The sequence below is a fragment of the Lathyrus oleraceus genome, chromosome 4, assembly GCF_024323335.1.
Source record: "Lathyrus oleraceus cultivar Zhongwan6 chromosome 4, CAAS_Psat_ZW6_1.0, whole genome shotgun sequence".
Taxonomy (NCBI): Eukaryota; Viridiplantae; Streptophyta; class Magnoliopsida; order Fabales; family Fabaceae; genus Lathyrus; species Lathyrus oleraceus.
Window position 1 is genome coordinate 265,937,993 of NC_066582.1, and position 19,116 is coordinate 265,957,108.

General features: G+C 33.7%; 1 protein-coding gene and 1 long non-coding RNA gene across 3 annotated transcripts; both read right to left on the reverse strand.

The window, feature by feature from the left end:
• Positions 1–4,717: 4,717 nt before the first annotated feature.
• Positions 4,718–7,205, reverse strand: LOC127075000 (uncharacterized). Of its 2 annotated transcripts, XR_007786162.1 has the most exons (3): positions 6,151–7,181; positions 5,849–5,987; positions 4,718–5,772 (listed from the first exon to the last, which is right to left on the reverse strand). It is a non-coding gene; the product is annotated as an uncharacterized LOC127075000 (long non-coding RNA). The 2 variants fall into 2 exon arrangements; XR_007786161.1 differs by having other exon boundaries at positions 4,718–5,987; positions 6,151–7,205.
• A 9,227-nt stretch (positions 7,206–16,432) lies between these two features.
• LOC127075001 (transcription factor MYC2) lies at positions 16,433–18,852 on the reverse strand. Its single transcript, XM_051016437.1, has one exon. It carries the CDS (start codon positions 18,511–18,513, stop codon positions 16,573–16,575), a length of 1,941 nt encoding a protein of 646 aa, XP_050872394.1. The 5' UTR covers positions 18,514–18,852; the 3' UTR covers positions 16,433–16,572.
• Between the last annotated feature and the right edge of the window lie 264 nt (positions 18,853–19,116).

Below are 19,116 nucleotides of genomic sequence, written 5' to 3' on the forward strand. Positions count from 1 at the left end.
CCAATAATCAAATATTTGGTGAAAAAAATAATGATTGTATGTAAAATATAACTTATTTTTTATTTTATACTATCATGTATTTTTATGACTTGTTTCCCTATTTCCATCATAAAATGAGATTCGTAACTTCGATTGATGTGAGGTCAGATACATTGGAAATCTATTCCAATGCTTGTGTTCCAATTATTAATTGTATATTGGTTATGAACTAATGTGCATGTTTATAAACCATATTAATATGTGTTTGTGTTTTGGGAGCCATGTTATAATTTAATTGGTTGTATTGATTATATGATAAATGATTAAAGCCTATGATGAAAAGTGAGGTTAAACCTAGGTTTTTAACTAGGTGAATGAATTAGAAAGACAACTTAGGTCATGAAAATGAATTAGGTTGTTATGCTTAGACGTGAAGGTACCTCAGTGTGTACCGCTGGCGAGTAGTCACTTGAAATGTGAATCAATAGGTTTTATATGCAACATGTTGTGATGATATTAGAATTTATGGATGTGATCATATAGTGATTGATAAGTGCAATCATGTGAATGTTGAGAACTAGTCACCCAATCATAAATTTCCTTTGATCGTGCACATCTCAATTGAGATGATTATGTAAAGTAGAAATGAGTTGTTGAACCAATGATTCATGCCTCAGAAGTGGGTTTGAGTCCCTCAAATGGGTTTGAGCCCCATAAATGACACTACTACGGGAAACACCTATCACAGCGGTTAGAAAATGGATACCACCACATTGGACCAACCGTTGTGAGGTAAGGTGTGATTGTATCTATGATACTTTCCACCACTATCGTGTGATCATGATTATAAGTCAAGTAGCGTGTTATCTACTACAATAGTTAGTTTAAACCATTGTTGTTGTATGTCTCAACCTATCACAAGGGTTACTATAAAAAATTGTTGTTGTATGTCTTTTAATAAAATAAAATAAAAATGCAGTAGTAGTAGAACAACAACAACAACAACAACAGCAAAAACAACAAGAACAAAAATAAGAATAACAATAACAACAAGAATTACAATAATAACAAAAATAACAAGAACAACAACAAAAAGAAGAAGAAGAACAACAACAACAACAATAAGAAGAACAATAAGAACAATAAGAATAACATCAAGAACAATAACAACAACAATAACAACAACAACAACAACAAAAGAACAACAAGAAAAATAACAAGAACAACACTTACTAATATTGCTAACTTGAATCCATGTTTTCATTGTCCCATTCAAGTTGGAGAAGAGGTGATGGAGTTCTGAAATTTGTTAATGAAAGAAATGATGTTTTTGAGTTTTTTTTATGGAAGAAATGATGTTTTCGAGCTTGGTTTAATGGAGAAATAGAGTGTCGTAAATGGAAGAAGATGTTTGGAGGTAGGAGATGAAGTTCGTCTAAGTTGGACGTTCATCTAAGTTTTAGGTTTCACATGGATCACTAATGGTAGTGTTTTGAGTGTTGATACTCATTAAATGGACGACAAAGATTTGTTTAAGAACAATGAAGAAACTCAATAAGCACGCTTAAAAATAAATAAAAACAAAATTGAAGCTATCACAATGGTTAATTTAAACAACTGTTGTTTTATGTCTCAACATATCACAACTATTACTTTAAACAACCGTTGTTGTATGTATTTTACTAAATAAATAAAAACCAAAATGTAGGTGCTAGGATTCGAACTCATGATCAGGTGACACTTTTCACCACGGTTGGAAGTTCCAACTGTGGTGTAAAATGGCTTAAAAATAAATATAAAAAAAACAAAACTGTAGGAGATAGGATTCGAAAGCATAACTAGACGTCACTTTTCACCACGGTTGATACCTATGACCGTTTTGAAATGTCTTTTAGTAAATACCAACAAATAAAAAGCGCCCCAAAAAATTATTACCATGGTTAACAAGAAGATCGTTGTAAAATGGATGTTATAAAAGGTCTTGTAGTAGTGTGAGTTTGAGTCCCAAAGAGGAAAGGTAGACCTCAAAGTGTGTATGAGTCCCATACGAGTAAAGATATTATAAGTGGGTTCGAGTCTCATACGAGTGATGGTTCTTGAAGTGGGTTCAAGACACATGGAGAAACCAAATCCACCAGAAAGTCAAATCGCACAAACAGGCATGAACCGAGCCTTTCCCTAGACATAGGTATGGTCGAGGAATGATGCTTTGTTGATTTTTGAATACCGATTCATTGAGTTATACAAACTCAAGTTATATGTATCCATACAATGTGAATATCACTTAGATACTTAACTCTTATTCTATTGTATAAGTGTACCGAAGTGTCCCAAGTTGAGGAGCTTGAGTTATGGAATTAGATATAGAACCTTGTAGAGCCGAGTGGACCCATAAGATTGGGAATCCACTGAGTTTATTATCTCACCTCTCTATTAGTGTTGTTTTTAGGTAGTTCTTTGCAGGTTAAAGGCAAGAGGAAGCTAGTTGATGATGTTTCAAATACTTTCATTATCGTGATCTTTCGTTGTGGATTATGTGCAGTGTGGGTATTGTACATATATCTTAGTTTTTTATTAGGCACTCTTGTATATCATGTTCCATATTTGTTGATGACAGTTTGTCATTGTATATATCTAGTCGAAGAATCAGAGCCAAACAAGTGAAAGTTGAGGTAAAATAAAGAAGAATGACCAAAGAATGAGGAAAAAGTTACTAAGTGTGGAAATTGTAGACTTAGTGAAAATATGAGTGAAAAGGAGGAAAAAACTAATACAACTTCAGAAATAATCACATGCACCATCGCACGTGCGATAGGATCATTAAAGTTGCATTGGATGCATGATGCAAGGTATCACACGCGGGATGGTCACTTTTTCTGGGCTTTTCTGACCTGTTATGGTCCATTCTGACGCCTTTAAAAGGGGATTTATGCACTTTCACAAGGGTTACGATGTTGGGAGACTGAAACACGATTTTGAGAGCACAAGTGGTGATTTTCATAGCATTTGAAGCCTTTGGAGGCCATCACATCAAGGGACTTCTTATGTTATTTTCTTCTATGAATTGTAGTATTGTTAATTTCACTATGAGTTGCTAAACTCCTCTAGGTTAGGTTGTGTTATGATGAACCTATTTTTATATTGTTGGATTATATGTTGATTTGACAATTATATGAACCTATTGATCTATAATCTTATTCAATTGCTTCTTGTTCATAATGTTTTTTATGTGAGATACTCTTTTAATCTGATTTTGGGCATATAGGGAATAGTTACCATTAGTCTCTATGTTGGACCTAGGGCAACTATTATACTTACGTTGGTTGAATATAGATAGGAGACCCTGAGTAGTGGTATAGAGAATTAACGTTCTATACATCGTCTAACCCTGCTTACGCTAGGGGACTAGGGATAGAAAGCTCCGAGTAGTGTTTAATCAGTTATTTCGTGAGGGATCGGCTATAACGGTTTTGTTGATTCTATGTGGGATTATAATGATTAGATCATTCATACAGGGCATCAAACATCAACAATAGAGGAATTAGGGATTCTAGAATACAACCTGACTGCTTTCGTGATATTGTTTAATCGTTTATTTACTTTTCACACTAAACCTCGATCCCCCCACCCTTTTTACTAGTTTTTATACATTATACAAATTTTATCTTGCTTGGAGGCAGTCCCCGTGGATTAGATCTTTTTATTACTTCGACATTATTGATACACTTTCCAAGAAGTCATCAGTTGTATATTTTATTTTGGACATGTACATATAATGAATGTCGATGGGCTCTTATGTTGTAGCAATACCAATTAACATTGTGTATAATGTATTTTATAGATGTATATTATACGGGGATGTTAAACATTTGCTTGGATAGAGTAAAAAATTATTTATTGTTAAACTTTTTGGTTATTTTTATTAATTTTTGTTTGGGTCAAAACTAAAAATGACCAGTGGAATGACGGAGAAATTCCTTTATGCGATGGATTTGTGCTTTTGGTACGGAAGAGAGGGGGTTGACATGTAAGGTTAACATTCCTACGTTGAACTTAGTGAGGGAATAAGGGATATTGTGAGATTGAATACCTAAAATAGTGTGTTATTCCCTTTACATAGTGAGAGGGGTTAAAATTGTCCATGTGAGGTGAGACACATTGTGCGGGTAACTGTTGGATCTAATTAGACGGTTGTCAACGCGTATGGAGGGAGAAATGGCCTATTCTAGGAGGACTCAAGGATCACATTCTCTAAGTTCTTTAACGAATGACGAGATTCTTGGCTTACCAATTTGGTCCTTGAAAATGGACTTCAACAATTGCTCCTCAAACTCGTGTTCCTGCTTTGTAGAACGAGAGTTTTCCTCGTACATTCCTAAGTTGGCTGCATGGTAGAGGTAGACGTAGAGCCTTGATGGGACATGAATTGTATTAGTAATAAACATGTTATATATTTTTCTTGAGTAGCATTTTGCAGGAAATTTATGCGGCGTGTCCCTACACTAGTTAGTAATGATACCTCTTCAACCTTAGGATACTATAGTGCCTTAAACAATTTACAAGGATATATATGTTGAACATGTGACTCAAAACACAAGAGAGGGTTAATTGTATGGGTTTGAAAAACATTGGTTAAAATTAAAATCATTTGAAAAGTCAGAGTTTGAAAACATTTTTTTAAAACAAACAAGTAAATAAATAGCATATAGAAAATAAATGAAAAGTTAAAGAGATAAGGGAGAGACAAATTCACAATATATTTATAAAGGTTTGGCCTAACTTGACCTTCTTCTGACCCCAAAGATTATTCTTGAAAGTATCCACTAATTTTGAGAGGTTTCAATTGGATATGCCTACAAACCTCCTTTTACATGGATATGAAATTTAAAGGCTAACTTTCAACCAAACAACGAACATGGTTTAGAGTGACAATCCTCCAAACTAAACATAGATTTTCCAAGGGCTTATCTTGAACCAAGATGTAGTTTTAAACTGGCTATCCTCTGAAAGGGGATGGATTTTTATGTTGGTTGTCCTCTGAACCGAATCGCGGTTTTACATGGGCTGACCTTCAAACAGAGATGAGATTTTACATAGGATAATCTAAAACCGACAAATCTTTTACTCCGAGATGAGCTCAGGTACCAAGATGAGATTTTACACAAGCTAATGTTGAACTAACAAAGCTTTTACGCCGGAATGAGCTCAAGAACCATTGCGTAGATTTTAATGTCTAATCTTCACAAACTAAAATAGAGCTTTCCTTCCAGGTTAATCTTCACGAACCAAAATAGAGATTTTCTTCGAGGAGAAACTCAAGAACCAAAAGAAGAATTATTAATACAACCCCCTCCCCCAACGGAGGTTATTCCGGAATCCAACCAACACTAGCTCGACTTTCAGCATCTTTTAACTGGCTTGGTATGTACAAAGACCTCAACATATTTGTTCAATGTTGTTTCATATGCCAAAACACAAGTATATGCTAAAAAAACAAGGATTGCTACACCCCTTAGAAGTTCCAAGACAAGTGGGGGAGGAGTTAAGAATGGATTCCATAACCCACTTACCATCCTCCTTCGGCCACACAGTAATTTGGGTCATCTGTGACCGCTTGATCAAATTCGTGCACTTCATAGCACTACCTACACGTTTTAAAGAACCAGATCTTGCCATTCGTTTTTCTTTCGAGATACGTCTCCTTCATGGTGTCCTAAAGTCGACCGTTTTCGATCGAGATACTCTTTTCCTCAGTGTTTTTTGGAAAGAAATTTTCTGCTTACAGGGTACTACCTTGAAACACAGTACGTCTTATCACCCTGAAATGGACGGGAAAATAGAAGTAGTGAACAGAAGTTTAGAAACTTACCTCTGTTGCTTCACAAACGACCAACCACACAAATGGTTCAAACTTCTTCACCTTGCTGAGTTTTGGTACAATTCTTCTCACCATTTGGCCATTGGCATGTCCCCTTTTGAAGCAAATGGTGAAGCGATTTATGGCAGACCTGCACCAAATCTCTTAGACTATACAAATGGCTTGTCATAAAACCCATTAGTTTATGATGTGTTGTCATACAGACAAGAGATTATTGTCATATTTAAGGCAAATCTAAACAGAAGTAGAACAAAAATGACAGAACAGGAAAATAAAAAACGCATTGACTATACCTTTGGGATCAGTGACGTCTTCCTACTCCATTTGAAGTCATATCGTCAAGTTTCGATGCAGAAGAGAGCTTCACATAAGTTATCTCCATGCTAATTTGGACCTTTCAAATTGTTGTGTCGTATCGGTTTGGTGGGGTGTGGGCTAGATCTCCCTCCCTCTTCCAAGATCCACCCAGTTATTCATGTTTCTCAAATGGGCATCTACCATGGTTCCAATCATTTATCTGATTTTCTTCCCATTCCCTTAGATTTAGAGGCTAAAGCAAACGAAAAGAAAAATATGAGTCATAATACAAGGGAACATAGCTCAAAGGAAATGGTAGAAGATGATACATGTGTTACAAAAAATTTATTCACGGCGAATGATGAACTTGGGTTTTCACAAGAAAAATTTGAGAATAAAGGAAAGAGGGAAATATCAGAGAAGGGTTGGAAGAAAATTAGTGAGAACTGCGACAGTGCAATGGGTTTACCCTCTAACTCCCAATCTGATGTACTTATCCCAACAAGTGAATCAAGTACTCTTGTATTGGAAAATGACTTCGCATGTTCCAATACCTCGGGCCCCTTTTTACTTCCCACGTGCCTTCCTAAGAAGCAGAATGTGTGTCCATAAAGACCCCAACTGTCAGCTTTCACACGGCTCTAGAAAAATCCATCCAAACCATTCCTCCTAATGGATAAAAGAAAATCCATCACCATTTTCCACGTACCCCAATAGCTCTAATCTTCCTGCCGCCTGAATTGACCCTCCAATGCCTTCCTGGACCCCATAGTTTTTATTTTCTCCAAAACCAGTTTCCAAGGCTCACCAAACCACGATACCACTTTCCCCCTTTACTGTTACCCCCACAAACCACTTCACCTTTTACTATCAACCCTTTTTCAATGGACCCCTCAACCTCTCTACATCTCACAAAGGATCTGATGCCTTCCACCATCCATATTGCACCACCTCACCATATCACCACACATTTCCCTACTTGCATACCCTTCTTGGACACTTCAAATGAATTTACTACTACACATAACCTTGAGGACAATGTATCTTTTGGGATGAAAAGTAGTAATAGAATACCCAAGAGAACATTAAAGACAACTTTTTGGATGAAATATCATGTCCCTAAATAGCTTTTATTATTAGTTTATTTTTCTGTTTTTTTCCTCCAAGTGGCTTAGGCCCATTTCGTTATTTTCCTCTAAGTGGCTTAGGCCCATTTGTTGCAACCTTGTTTTAACCTAGTATTTATATTGTAAGTGAGGACTGGAATGAATATGAAAATTCAGATCTATCTCTTATTTTCTTAGTCTTATATTATCCTTTCTTTTGTCTAATGGTGAAACCCTAATAGGGAAGTAGTTGCAGGACCAAATTCTCTCACTTATAATGCACTAAGTTTGCAGTTATAGGAAGTGAAATATAGAAGAAGGAAACAATGAAATTGTCAAGCTAAAAAAACATGACTCGAAAAATGGAAAAGGATGCTTATCTCTTGAAAATAAATTGTATTCTGAAAGGCAAAAAGACTTCACTAAACACGTCTAAATCTTTCACACGTAACACTCAAGAATTTAGCTTCCTAAGAACTGTCATGATGAGATCTATGAAAAGACGTTTTAAGTAAGGTATTTAATGTATGGTTTCTTGAGGAATCAAAACTATCCTCATTAACCCGTCTCAAATAACCAAGGGATAATCGTCATTCGGAGTCACAGTAACATGCCCCTGCCTACCTATCCCCTGGAGGGTAAATTGTTCTAGACCGATCGAAAAGACCTTAGACGACCTAAGCCGACCACATCGACTCGACCTGCAGTCTAATAGATGTTCCCTCAAGAATCTTTCTAATAAGTGAAGATAGTTACTTTTATGATCTCAAAAGGTCCCAACCTCAAAGCACATCCAATGATCATCCGCAAAGAACGACGAACAAATAGCTAGTTCGTTATTTATATATATATATATATATATATATATATATATATATATATATATATATATATATATATATATATATATGTAACAAATCGAGATAACAAGTTTCAAATACAATTTGATTTCACTCTTCTTCTTCATATACTAACTTGAATGTTAAAATGTTAATCTTGCAGACCCCTACTCCATCACATCGGAGGCTTTAGTTCATCGTCACCTCCATTTAACTTCCCGTTCCCAATAACTGAATGGAACACATAATAAAAAATAATGTCTTACAATTATCTTTATTTTGAACCATTTGAAAAATGCAAATTGATATTTTTGAATAATTTTTCTAGGACGTATAAAAGTATAATGCTATAATTTGATTGCAAAATCATCTAAAATTAGATATTACCCATACTACAAAAATTAAATAATATTTGTCTATGTTCTTTATTGATTTGGTAACTATATATTGTTGTAGTGGATTCAAAATCAACATATAAAATTATGTACATAAAGAAATATTAATTTTTTTAGTAACTATATATTATATGAAATTTGAGAACTTCAAATAATTTTCATGTTAAGAAAAGGTACCTAGAAGCAATATGAAAATTATGGAGTAGATGTTGATCCATACTCGCAAAACTTGCCAAAATAATGAAAATTGTTAGTTGAATTTGACTAATTAGAGTATAAAAAATAAGTCTGCACATGATATTTGTTTGGTTGTTGCAGGTAAAGAATGTATGCTTTCAATACTTTGTAAGATAAGATTTTATGAGAGGTGAGAGATTGAGTGAAATGTGAGATATTGAGGTTGAAAGCAAAAACATGATCATAAATATCAATAAGCACAAAACAGAAGAAAAAAAAACTCCATTGACAAAAGAATAAGGGACTTCAATCATTATGGTGCAAAAAAAAGTGTTTTCCATTATTTGGTAGCACTTCGAAACATCATTTGCTATACTAGACAATCTCCTTTTCCCCTCTTTACACCTCACACACTTTGCCACAAAAAAAACCCAATATATACACAATGCAAGAAAAAGACAATTGAAATTTAAGTTGAAATCTTGTCTAATATTAAAGGGTGCACTTCACTTCCAAGAGAAATATATATTATAATTGTTAATTATGTCTCTTTTTAGTATGTACACAATATATATATAGGATGTGAATCATGAAAATTTGATGATCAAGTTTTTCATTAATAGCATTGTATTATCAATTACATCTGACTCCATTTTCTTGTTGTCCAATCAACTCTTCGAAACGCCAATCTCTTCTCATTCCACTGCTTCTTAACAATCTTGGTCCAACATCTCCTGCACTATTGGCACGACGAAATTCCGGTTTAGTGTTATCCGCCACCACACCGCTGCCACCTTTGGATTGCGGTGGAGCTATAATATTTCCTGACCAACTTCTATCAACATATATTCTTACTTTTTTAGTATAAGATTTATCGATTTCCGGAAGATTATTCTCTCTATCGGAGTTATCTCTTTTAAGGATTTGGCCACAAGTAAGGCAATTGAGACTCATTTTAGTTGTGGTGATGGTTTTGGTGTGTCCCCCTTATCCCAACTTTTCCCATAAAAGGGTAAAGTTTTTGGTGGGAAGGTTGGTGGGCAGGGAGAATGGGAGATTATAAATTACATTAAAAGAGATGAAGTTGGAGATGACACTTAGAATTTGATTGGAAGATTGTTTTTTTCCTAACAACTTGTGTTTTGGTATGTTTTAGCATGAATTTCTCATGAGGAAAAAAAGGTTGATCCTTGATTGATTTCTAATTTAAGTTATATGGTTATTAAAGGTCAATGAAGCATATTATCTTGACAAATCAGATCTCTAACCATCACTTGCAATATACTCGTAAATATTATTAAAAAGGAAATAAAAAATAAAAATTGGAGAGGTCATGTTAAACCAAAAAAATTCAAAAAGAAATAACTATTTGGAAGATTAGATTTCTATAAAAAATGTGTTGAGATGATTAAATTTTTCAATATTATCCAAAAAAATATAAATTAGATTTTTATTTTTATTTTTAAAAATAAAAATAGAGTTTTATTTATTATATACGTAAAAAGAAATACTTTACCACCACATTAAAAATATTCACGTGTGTGACTTTTGATTTTGTTAGGATAAAAATCAAATGCTTTTAAATAATTATCTGTTATAATCAATTGATTGTGTAAATTTATTTATTATAGTTAAGGGTACTTTAAAACGTTGAGAATGTTGTAGGATTAAAAGAATAAAAATAGAGGTATGACATAAAACTTTCATCATTTTAATAAGAATGTGTCTTTTAGAGCATTTTGGCTAAGAAATTAATTAGATTTGAATTAAAGATGTTGAGGAGGATTTAAATCGCACTAAACTTTTGATGCAACATAATAATATTTAGAGTTGTCGATTTTGTGTTTATATGTATTGTGTACAGATTTGTAAATTCAATTGGAGATTTAATAATGACAAATGAGCAAAGTAAAATAACCATTAGCATCATCAAAGAAAAAAAACAATATTCAAGTTTATAAAAAAAAACTTAAGAAGGGTTTGTTGTTTAGAGCAAAGAAAGTTAAATAATAAACATCAAAATCAAAAGAACTGAAGTCTTTGAAAGCTTGTATGATCTGTTGATACTAACCATGAAGATCAAAGGAACCGAAGTCTTTGAAAGTTCACATGATCTAATAATACTAAACATCAACTCAAGATAGTAAAGTAATGTAATTAGTAACAATAATTAATGACCATGAATGTGTACCAAAATGACAAGAAAATATGCAAGTATATAGTTTGTTTTTTAAATTTAGAAATAAATAATGTTTGTAAAGTGTTGCAATAGGCAGGTTATTTTTCGAAATCGAAAATAAGCAATGTTTTATGAAGTGTTGTAGTAGGTAATTTGTTTTTTGAATTCAAAAATAGGCAACACTTCAATCGAAGTAGGCAACGCTTTAGAAGTGTTGCAGTAGGTGAAAAATTGCAACACTTTGTAAAACACCATTGTTGAAAGGGTGTGTTTCATCAAGGATCCCAACCATGTGAAACAACACTACTTAGCCTATAAATTCATAATTACAAATTAAGAAGGAAATAAAACATAACAAAATTGCATTCTCTTCACTACAAATTCTAAATTTCGTCTTCCCTACATTCGAATTTTCATCGGTATTATGCAAACTCGAAATAGATTAAATTTTCTTAGGTTTTCCTACGCGTTGATTCTAAGACAATTTGAGAGTGTTTGAAATACTATAAGAAAATTGATTAATTCGCGATTCTAATCTTGATCCATTTAATTTTTAATTAATTTTCTAACAATCTTATAGTATTACATATAATGGCAATCGAGTCTTCTGTTTCAAGCATCAAAGTGATGAATCAAGACAAGATGTTCTTTCTCTTGACTGCCTTAAAGATCTTTTATTTGTGATTAATATTAAATGATGCTATTTTAAAAACTTTGATAACAATTCTCTATGATGGTGAAAGGTACACACTTAATTCATGTATTAGAATTTAAGAAATTTCGATTTATGAATTTTATGACTAATTTGTAAATGCAATTTTGACAGAGAGATAAACATCCTTGTTTATTTATTCATAACCATGGTGAAAATACATTTTTAACACGTGATATTAGATTACTCTTTCATACAAATATTTTTTGTTGGTTACTAGTTATTTTCTATGCAAATTGACATTCATACAAAATATATTGAGAAGTTGTTAATATGTCTAATACATTGAATGAAAATGGATAAAGAAAATCGGATCATAAATATATATTCATCAGAAAACAATTTGCATGTACTATTATAATAAATTAATCATTTGGATTTAAGTGATATTTTGACTTTTGTTTGAATCTCCCTCTACAAGAAAATTATATTGACTTATCATTAGTATTTAAAATGTCATAAGATAAATAATGCATTTATTTGTAAATAAAATAATTTGAAAATTATTATGAATGTGAATTTAAGATGCATGCATTCGAAACATAAAATGGTTGTCAATATGGGATGTTCAGGCTTGCTCGTCGGGCGAACATTGGCGAAGAGAAAGCAAGCTCGTCGGGCGAGCGTTGGCGAGCTCCGTGCAAGCTAAAAGAAATGAAATCCAGGGGAAAATCTTGCCTTGATCACCCGACGAGGGCTTGTGATTTTGATTTCGTCGCGCAAGGCCTTGGTCGCCGGGCGAGATAAGATATTTTGCCAATGACGATTTTCTGCGTTTGAGCCAGGTGGAAGGCCCTTAAATGTGATTTCGTCGGGCGAGGATGAGTTCGACGGACGAGACAGTAAATTCCCAACTTTGTATAAATAGATCCAAATCAGATTTTTAGATATAGTTTTGGGAGTTTTTAACCCCATTTCCATTAGCCACCATTTTTTAGTTAGGAGAGATAAATACTTCAAAAATAACAAGTGAGGATGTTTCTTGAAGATCCGGAGTTAGATTTGTCTCTATCGTTGGGAAATCACGGTGGATGTTTGTTCATCTTCATTCTTTTCTTAAATCCCTTTCTTATTGGGATTGTATAATTCACTTTTATAATATGTATTTTTATTAATCATGGCGTTATGTATAATCTATTCACGAATCTATGTCGATGTTATCCTTGTTTCCTTGTTTATCTATTGATTTTAATTGAGAAATACTATTCGAATCTAGATCTAGGATAATCATCTATTAGACGCTAAACTCTAGACATAGATTTAGGTTTAACATTCACGTGAGTATCGAGTCTTAATGCTCCGTATTGTTTGATATGTTGAGAGATCATTGATTAAACAATACGGTTGAACTCTCGACGAAAGTTTAGACATGAACTCTATTGTGAGCGGTAGGTGATGATATTTATGAATGTTTAGATTGTGCATAATTGGTTGGTAAATTACACGTTCATATGGTGGATGAAATTCAATCCTATAAAGCTCTCAGATCTCTCTGAAGCTTTATTTATTTATTCATATGTTTTACATAATTTAGCTTTAAATTCAAATCTTACAAGCCCAAGCTTAAAATCATAGAGACCGTTGAACGACATTGATATTACAATAATCCTTGTGGAGACGATAAAAATCAAAATATTTACTTTTGCTTGTTGTTTTACCATAATTCAACAGAGACTCACTAGAATCTGAAGCTCGAAGTAGCTTAGGATAACTATGGTGTTGGACTATCTCTCCTCTAGTTTCTCCTTTCCTTGTTTTCTTTTATTCTTGTTCTCTTGTCTTTTACCTTCTTTTTTGTATTGTTTTTCTTATTATTAATGAAAGATTGTTTTTCTTTTCTCTTGTTTTTACTCTTTGTTTTGCATTTACTTTCAGTTATGATGTTTCGTTTATATTAATATTTTTGATTGATAAAGGGGGAGAAAATGAATATGATTTTGATATATCTTGTAACCATAATAAAACCCAAACAATACTAAAATCATATTGAACTTCAAATTTTTTTTAGTCTCAACTCAGTGGAAGCTTACAAACCTCACTTTGAAGAAACTAAGAAAATTTTTATAATTATAAAACTCAGGGGGGGAGCTTACAAACCTCACTTTGAAGAAACTAAGAAAATTTTTATAATTATAAAAATCAGGGGGAGCTTACAAACTTATCTATGATGTTTTATAAATATGGTTATCCAAGTAAAAATTGTTAATCAAAATACATGGATTTGTCATCATCAAAAAGGGGGAGATTGTTGGAACAAGTTTAGTTCTGAAACTATCCTTGAATTTTGATGATAACAAAGTGTAGAGAATATTTTTCCACTCTAACTATTTTGCTTAGCGTGCAGAAAATAGAAAATAGATTCTGACTCTGAAGATGTCCAGATTCTGAATCAAAAGATATAATTAAAAGCGTGTTTACAAAGAAGTCGACTCTGATATGTCAAGTCAGTGTTTCTAAATAGAAGTTCTAGATAGACTCTGATAAAGATTATGACTATCAAGTTCTGAAAGTCTCAGAACCCTGATTTCCAAAGACTACGTAGTCTTACCAAATTCTGAAGACAGATTCTGAACTTTACTCAAGCTTCATCAACTGGTATAAATAAGCATCTAACTAGAAGGATAAATTCAAAGGTCAACCACTGATTGATGTGACGGAAGTACAAAAGCAAATTTACTTTCTATGTAAAGCATTTTACTTTGTACCAAAGAAGTTTCTCACATTCTATCATCCTCACTAACTTTTTGCTGCAAGCGCCACTCTAATATTGCAATATGAAGTGGCATTCATACAACTATTACATTGAGGATATTCCAACTTCACCCTCCAACAGATCTATTTGTTCCTATATAAAGAGGTCTTAGAAGATTGGAAAAAAAAGGAGTGAACGGATTTGTATATCAACGCATACGCTCAAAGAACAAGCGTGAAAGGGAAAAAAGTGTTTCTCACTCCCATACACTTAGAATATTTTTATTTGAATATCTTTGTTAAGTGTAACAATTTATTTAAACTTGTGTATGTGCTTTTTGAAGCATCTTGCAAAATAAAACTTGTTATCTTAACCTTCGGTTAATTTCATTAAGAAACTAAATTTAGTTAGAATTCTCAAAAAGTCATTGATATTTAGTCTTTGAGTTGTATTTCCTTTAGAGACTAGGGTATAGTCAGAATTTTTCAAGAAATCTTAGATTGCGTGTCTTTGAGTTTGTTGTAATCAGTTTGATTATTGAATTAAGTCCTTATTGAGAAGGCAAAATCACTCAGGATGGTGGACTGGACGTAGTTTTTTTAACAACGAATCAGGATAAAAGTACTTATCTTTATCATTATCTTTGTTATTTGATATATTTGGATGCAAAAGTTTTAAATTAAAAAACTCAATTCAAACCCCCCATTTCTTATGTTTCTTGCACCTCCAACATTAATATATGACAAAAACGTTTAAGATTAATAGACGTTAACCACCACTCTCTCTCTTTATATATACCTTCTCAATTATTAAAAAAAAATATTTTTTTGTTACAATTTATTTAAAAAAATCAATATATATATATATATATATATATATATATATATATATATATATATATATATATATATATATATATATATATATATATATATATATATATATATATATATATATATATATATATATATATATATATATATATATATATATATATATATATATATATATATATATATATATAGTGAACTCACAGGCATTAAATATATAAAAAAAATTATAAATTTAAACTCGTTCCCTTATTCACTCTTACATTTATTTGTATCATTTAAGTTGTCTTCTCAATAAGACAAAAATTATTTTAAAAATATATAGTTGATTTTAATTTATTAAAAGTAGAGTTAATTGTACCTCCAAATTTCATTTTATTTTAAAGCTATGATTTATAAATTTTGAGTTTATGTATAAAACTGAACATTTATAGTCCTTCCATATACAATTTTGTGAAATTCCACTACTTATTTAAGTTGGTGCATTGCAAGTGGACTAGGAGATGTGGTACAATTGACAAATATATGGCAAAGTACACAGCTAAATTAGGATAATTTAGTGTAAAGAAAAACTGAATACCTTCTTTTTTTTTTCCCTTAATACTACCATGCATGTCGGGGGATATTTTCAAAGGCAAACTGGTAGGGTCAAAACTTTACCTTACATTTTACTTGAATAGGAAATTTGCTATAACTTCTGGGTAAAAAATAAACAAAAGGTCCACCATTATAGTACACTAATCTCATAAAAAACACAGCAAAGATGTAGACACTCTCAATAATCCAATATTATGAATGAAATCAACCACCAAAATAAAGTAGGGACCATACACTTTGTTGGGGTGTGTATTTTTCACATGCCTAATATTGTAACCACCCACTTGTCTGTGCACACTGTTCCTGTCCTTATCATAGACAGGTGGTGTACTATAGTAATCAAATCGAATTTCTCCTAAACACGTTTTCATTGCCTTATTGTTTTTGTCCTTATTCCATTATTCTATTTTCATTACATAAAATACACTCCAAGAGACAACCTCTTCAAACTAACCGAAAACTACATAGAAATCACCTATGAAGAATTTATAAACTTAATAGTTAACAATATTATTAAAACACATAAACATGATCAGGGTGAGTTCATATTTATGATAATTGGAAAACCCATCTCCGATTAGAAGCAGGAGTGGATAGTCAATTGTTATCTTCAACTGAATTTAAAAACGGGAGTGATATAGGATGACGGAGGCGAGCGAGACTGGTAATGCTAAAAGTCGCTCTGCCTCGCGCCTTGCCATGACTATTATGAACACAAAAAAATAGTCTAATTTACCTAGATAGAAAAATGTCTCCTAATTCTACTACTTCTGATAAAATTACTTCAAACGTATAAAACAAGCTAATCAAAAGTACTAGTACTAGCTAAAAATCATAAAAAGGAACATAATTGTTTTACAAGAAAGCAGAGAAAATTTCCAGCATTCAATCTCATTGTGTATCACCAATTTTGGAAGAAAGAACAGATAAAAGCTGTTCTTGTGTGTAAAATCTACTTCCCATGTTAATAGAAGCCTGTTGAATCATTAAGTCATTAACAACAGAAACACTAGCATGATTCACATCAAGATCCAATTCTTTTAAAGCCGCCATTAATTTCGCAGCAGGGTGATTCTTCTTGCTACACTGAATCCTAATCATAGCATCCCATCCCATGATTTTCACATCTATGTCCAAATCAATCAACTTAGAGTTGTTTTCTGGTTTCTCTTTTTCTTCTTCGTTCAACCGAACTGGTTTTTTAGTTGCAATTTCTAGTTCCTTTCGGGTTGTATCTAGTTCTTTCTCCAACTCATCTTTTGACGATTCAAGCCCTTGCAGCTTCAATTTCAACTCGTTTATGTAAGAAATCGCGTCTCCAAGAAGCGAAGCTTTGTCCATTTTAGAAACATTAGGAACCACAGCTCGTAAAGCGTAGAATCTCTGGTTCAGTTTCTCCCGTCGCTGCCTCTCTGCTTCCACGTGGTTCAAGGGTTCTTCTCTTCCGTTGGCTGGTTTTCTACCTCGCTTCCGAGGCCGCTTCTCTGGTTCGATAACTCTGCTGCTCACAGTTTCCTTCACCACAGAAACTTCCAGATCTGAATGATCGGAATCTCCGCCACCGGATTTTATAGTTGAACCATGTAACAGTTTGCCAGAACTGAATGAAAGAATTCCGTCCTCGATACTACTTCTAGACACCGGGGATCTTCTTTTTCTGTTTTCTTCATTAGCAGCGAATGGTGACGGACCGGAAAAGAAATTACCATTGGCAGAGCTGTAAGAACTCTTTTTACTCTCCCCAAAGTTCAGAATCTCGCCGGATTCCGGTTTGAAAGAACCTGAAAAATTCAGTTCTCTTGGAAAGAAGCTCTGGTTCTGGTTTTGATTCTGGATTTGGCGCTGAGCAGTTGAAATATTAACGGTGGTGGATGATTCCGGTAGAGTAGTAGAAGCACCGTGAATTTCAAACGGCGATTTTTTAGGGATTGTTGCATTTGCTGAAGCCGTTACACTGACGGCACTAACAGTGTTGATGGAGTCTCTAATTTCAATTCCACCGGAGCCGGGGATATCCAACCACATGGAAGAAGGATCGTTGTCGGCGGAATTCAACGGCCAAGACCGTGCTTCTGGATTATTGAAATCAAACAAAAAACGAACCTTCTCCATTATACCAGCGCTATGTGGAATTATCTCAGTAGATGCGAGCTCAACGACACCGTTTGAAGACGGTGCTGGTATATATACCAAAGTCTGAAGCCCGTGAACATGTGCTGCACGGGTTCTTTCACATGTGGACATGGAAAGCCTATCGTTGATCCATACTGGGGAAGAATTAAAGTAAGCCTGGCTCAGTAAACCGCTTCCGTTGACGAAGGAGTGTGTCATCGACGTGAGAAAGAACCACTCAGTGTCGGTGACATCTTCGTCAACGACATCATCTGAGCTAGATGAGCCGGAAATTAAGGCGTTAAGTTCACGGAGGACTTTATTGCGATGAGCTTGTTGTTCAGGCAAGATAACTTTTTTAGCTTTTTCTTTGTCATCTTCGCCTTTGTAATAACCGTCTCCCCAACCAAGGAGCTGTCTGCTTGTAGAGTAGTCGTAAGAGGTTTGCCAGAAGATGGCGTAAGTCCAATTCTCTTTTGCGTCTTCGATTAAAGCTTGAAGACGGTGTTGGAGAGTTTCTTGGTTGAAGAGTGGCTGTTGTTGTGGTGGAGGTTTGGTTGTATCGGGTCCTGGTGTGGTGGTTGATGCAGCGGAATTTGGTGGTGGAAGCCAGATAGAAGAAAGGTCGGCGGTGGTGCTCATGAAAGCTTCCATGACGGAGGAGTTGTCGTCTGTCCAGATACTATTATTCATTGTCGGGAGTGAGCGGTAATCTGTCATTCCATGCAATATGGTCAGTTGTGTTTGTTGAGAGAATGAAGTGTTTTGCGGCGGAGCGGAGGAGGGAGTGAGAGTTGTTGTTGGTTTTGATAATGGGGGAATTTGTTGTTGGAAATATAAATTTTTGCTTTCTAGAGAGAGTGAGAGGGTCGTGAGAGAGAGAGAGAGTGTGAGACAAGGCTGGTGACTAATGAGTGTAGTGCATTTGTTTTTGAAGGAGAGACAAAGAGACAGAGTGTGAGGTTTCGAGGAAAAAGGGCACACAGATTAAATTGCAAGGATAGGCCGGAAAATGACGGCTTCTTATTTTCACCCTTCACTCTAGAATTTATCATTCTTCTTTTACATAAAATTATTCTAGAAAATCTACCAAGCATTGAATTGATTAACATGAATTGATTAACAAACATTTTTAACTGATCAACTAACTATCCTATAAAATAAATTGAGCAAGCTAAGCTTAAATGGACATCTTATACTCCCCTAGTTGGGAGATACTATGTTCAACAATCCCAACTTTAAAATAACAATGTTGAAATGAATTTTAGAAAATGCCTTTGTAACATGATCGATCGGTTCGTCTTAAATTTTAACATGTATAAC

Bases quoted from the DNA above. Each gene is read 5' to 3' on its own strand.
- LOC127075001 (XM_051016437.1), bottom strand. From the start codon at position 18,513: ATGACAGATTACCGCTCACTCCCGACAATGAATAATAGTATCTGGACA.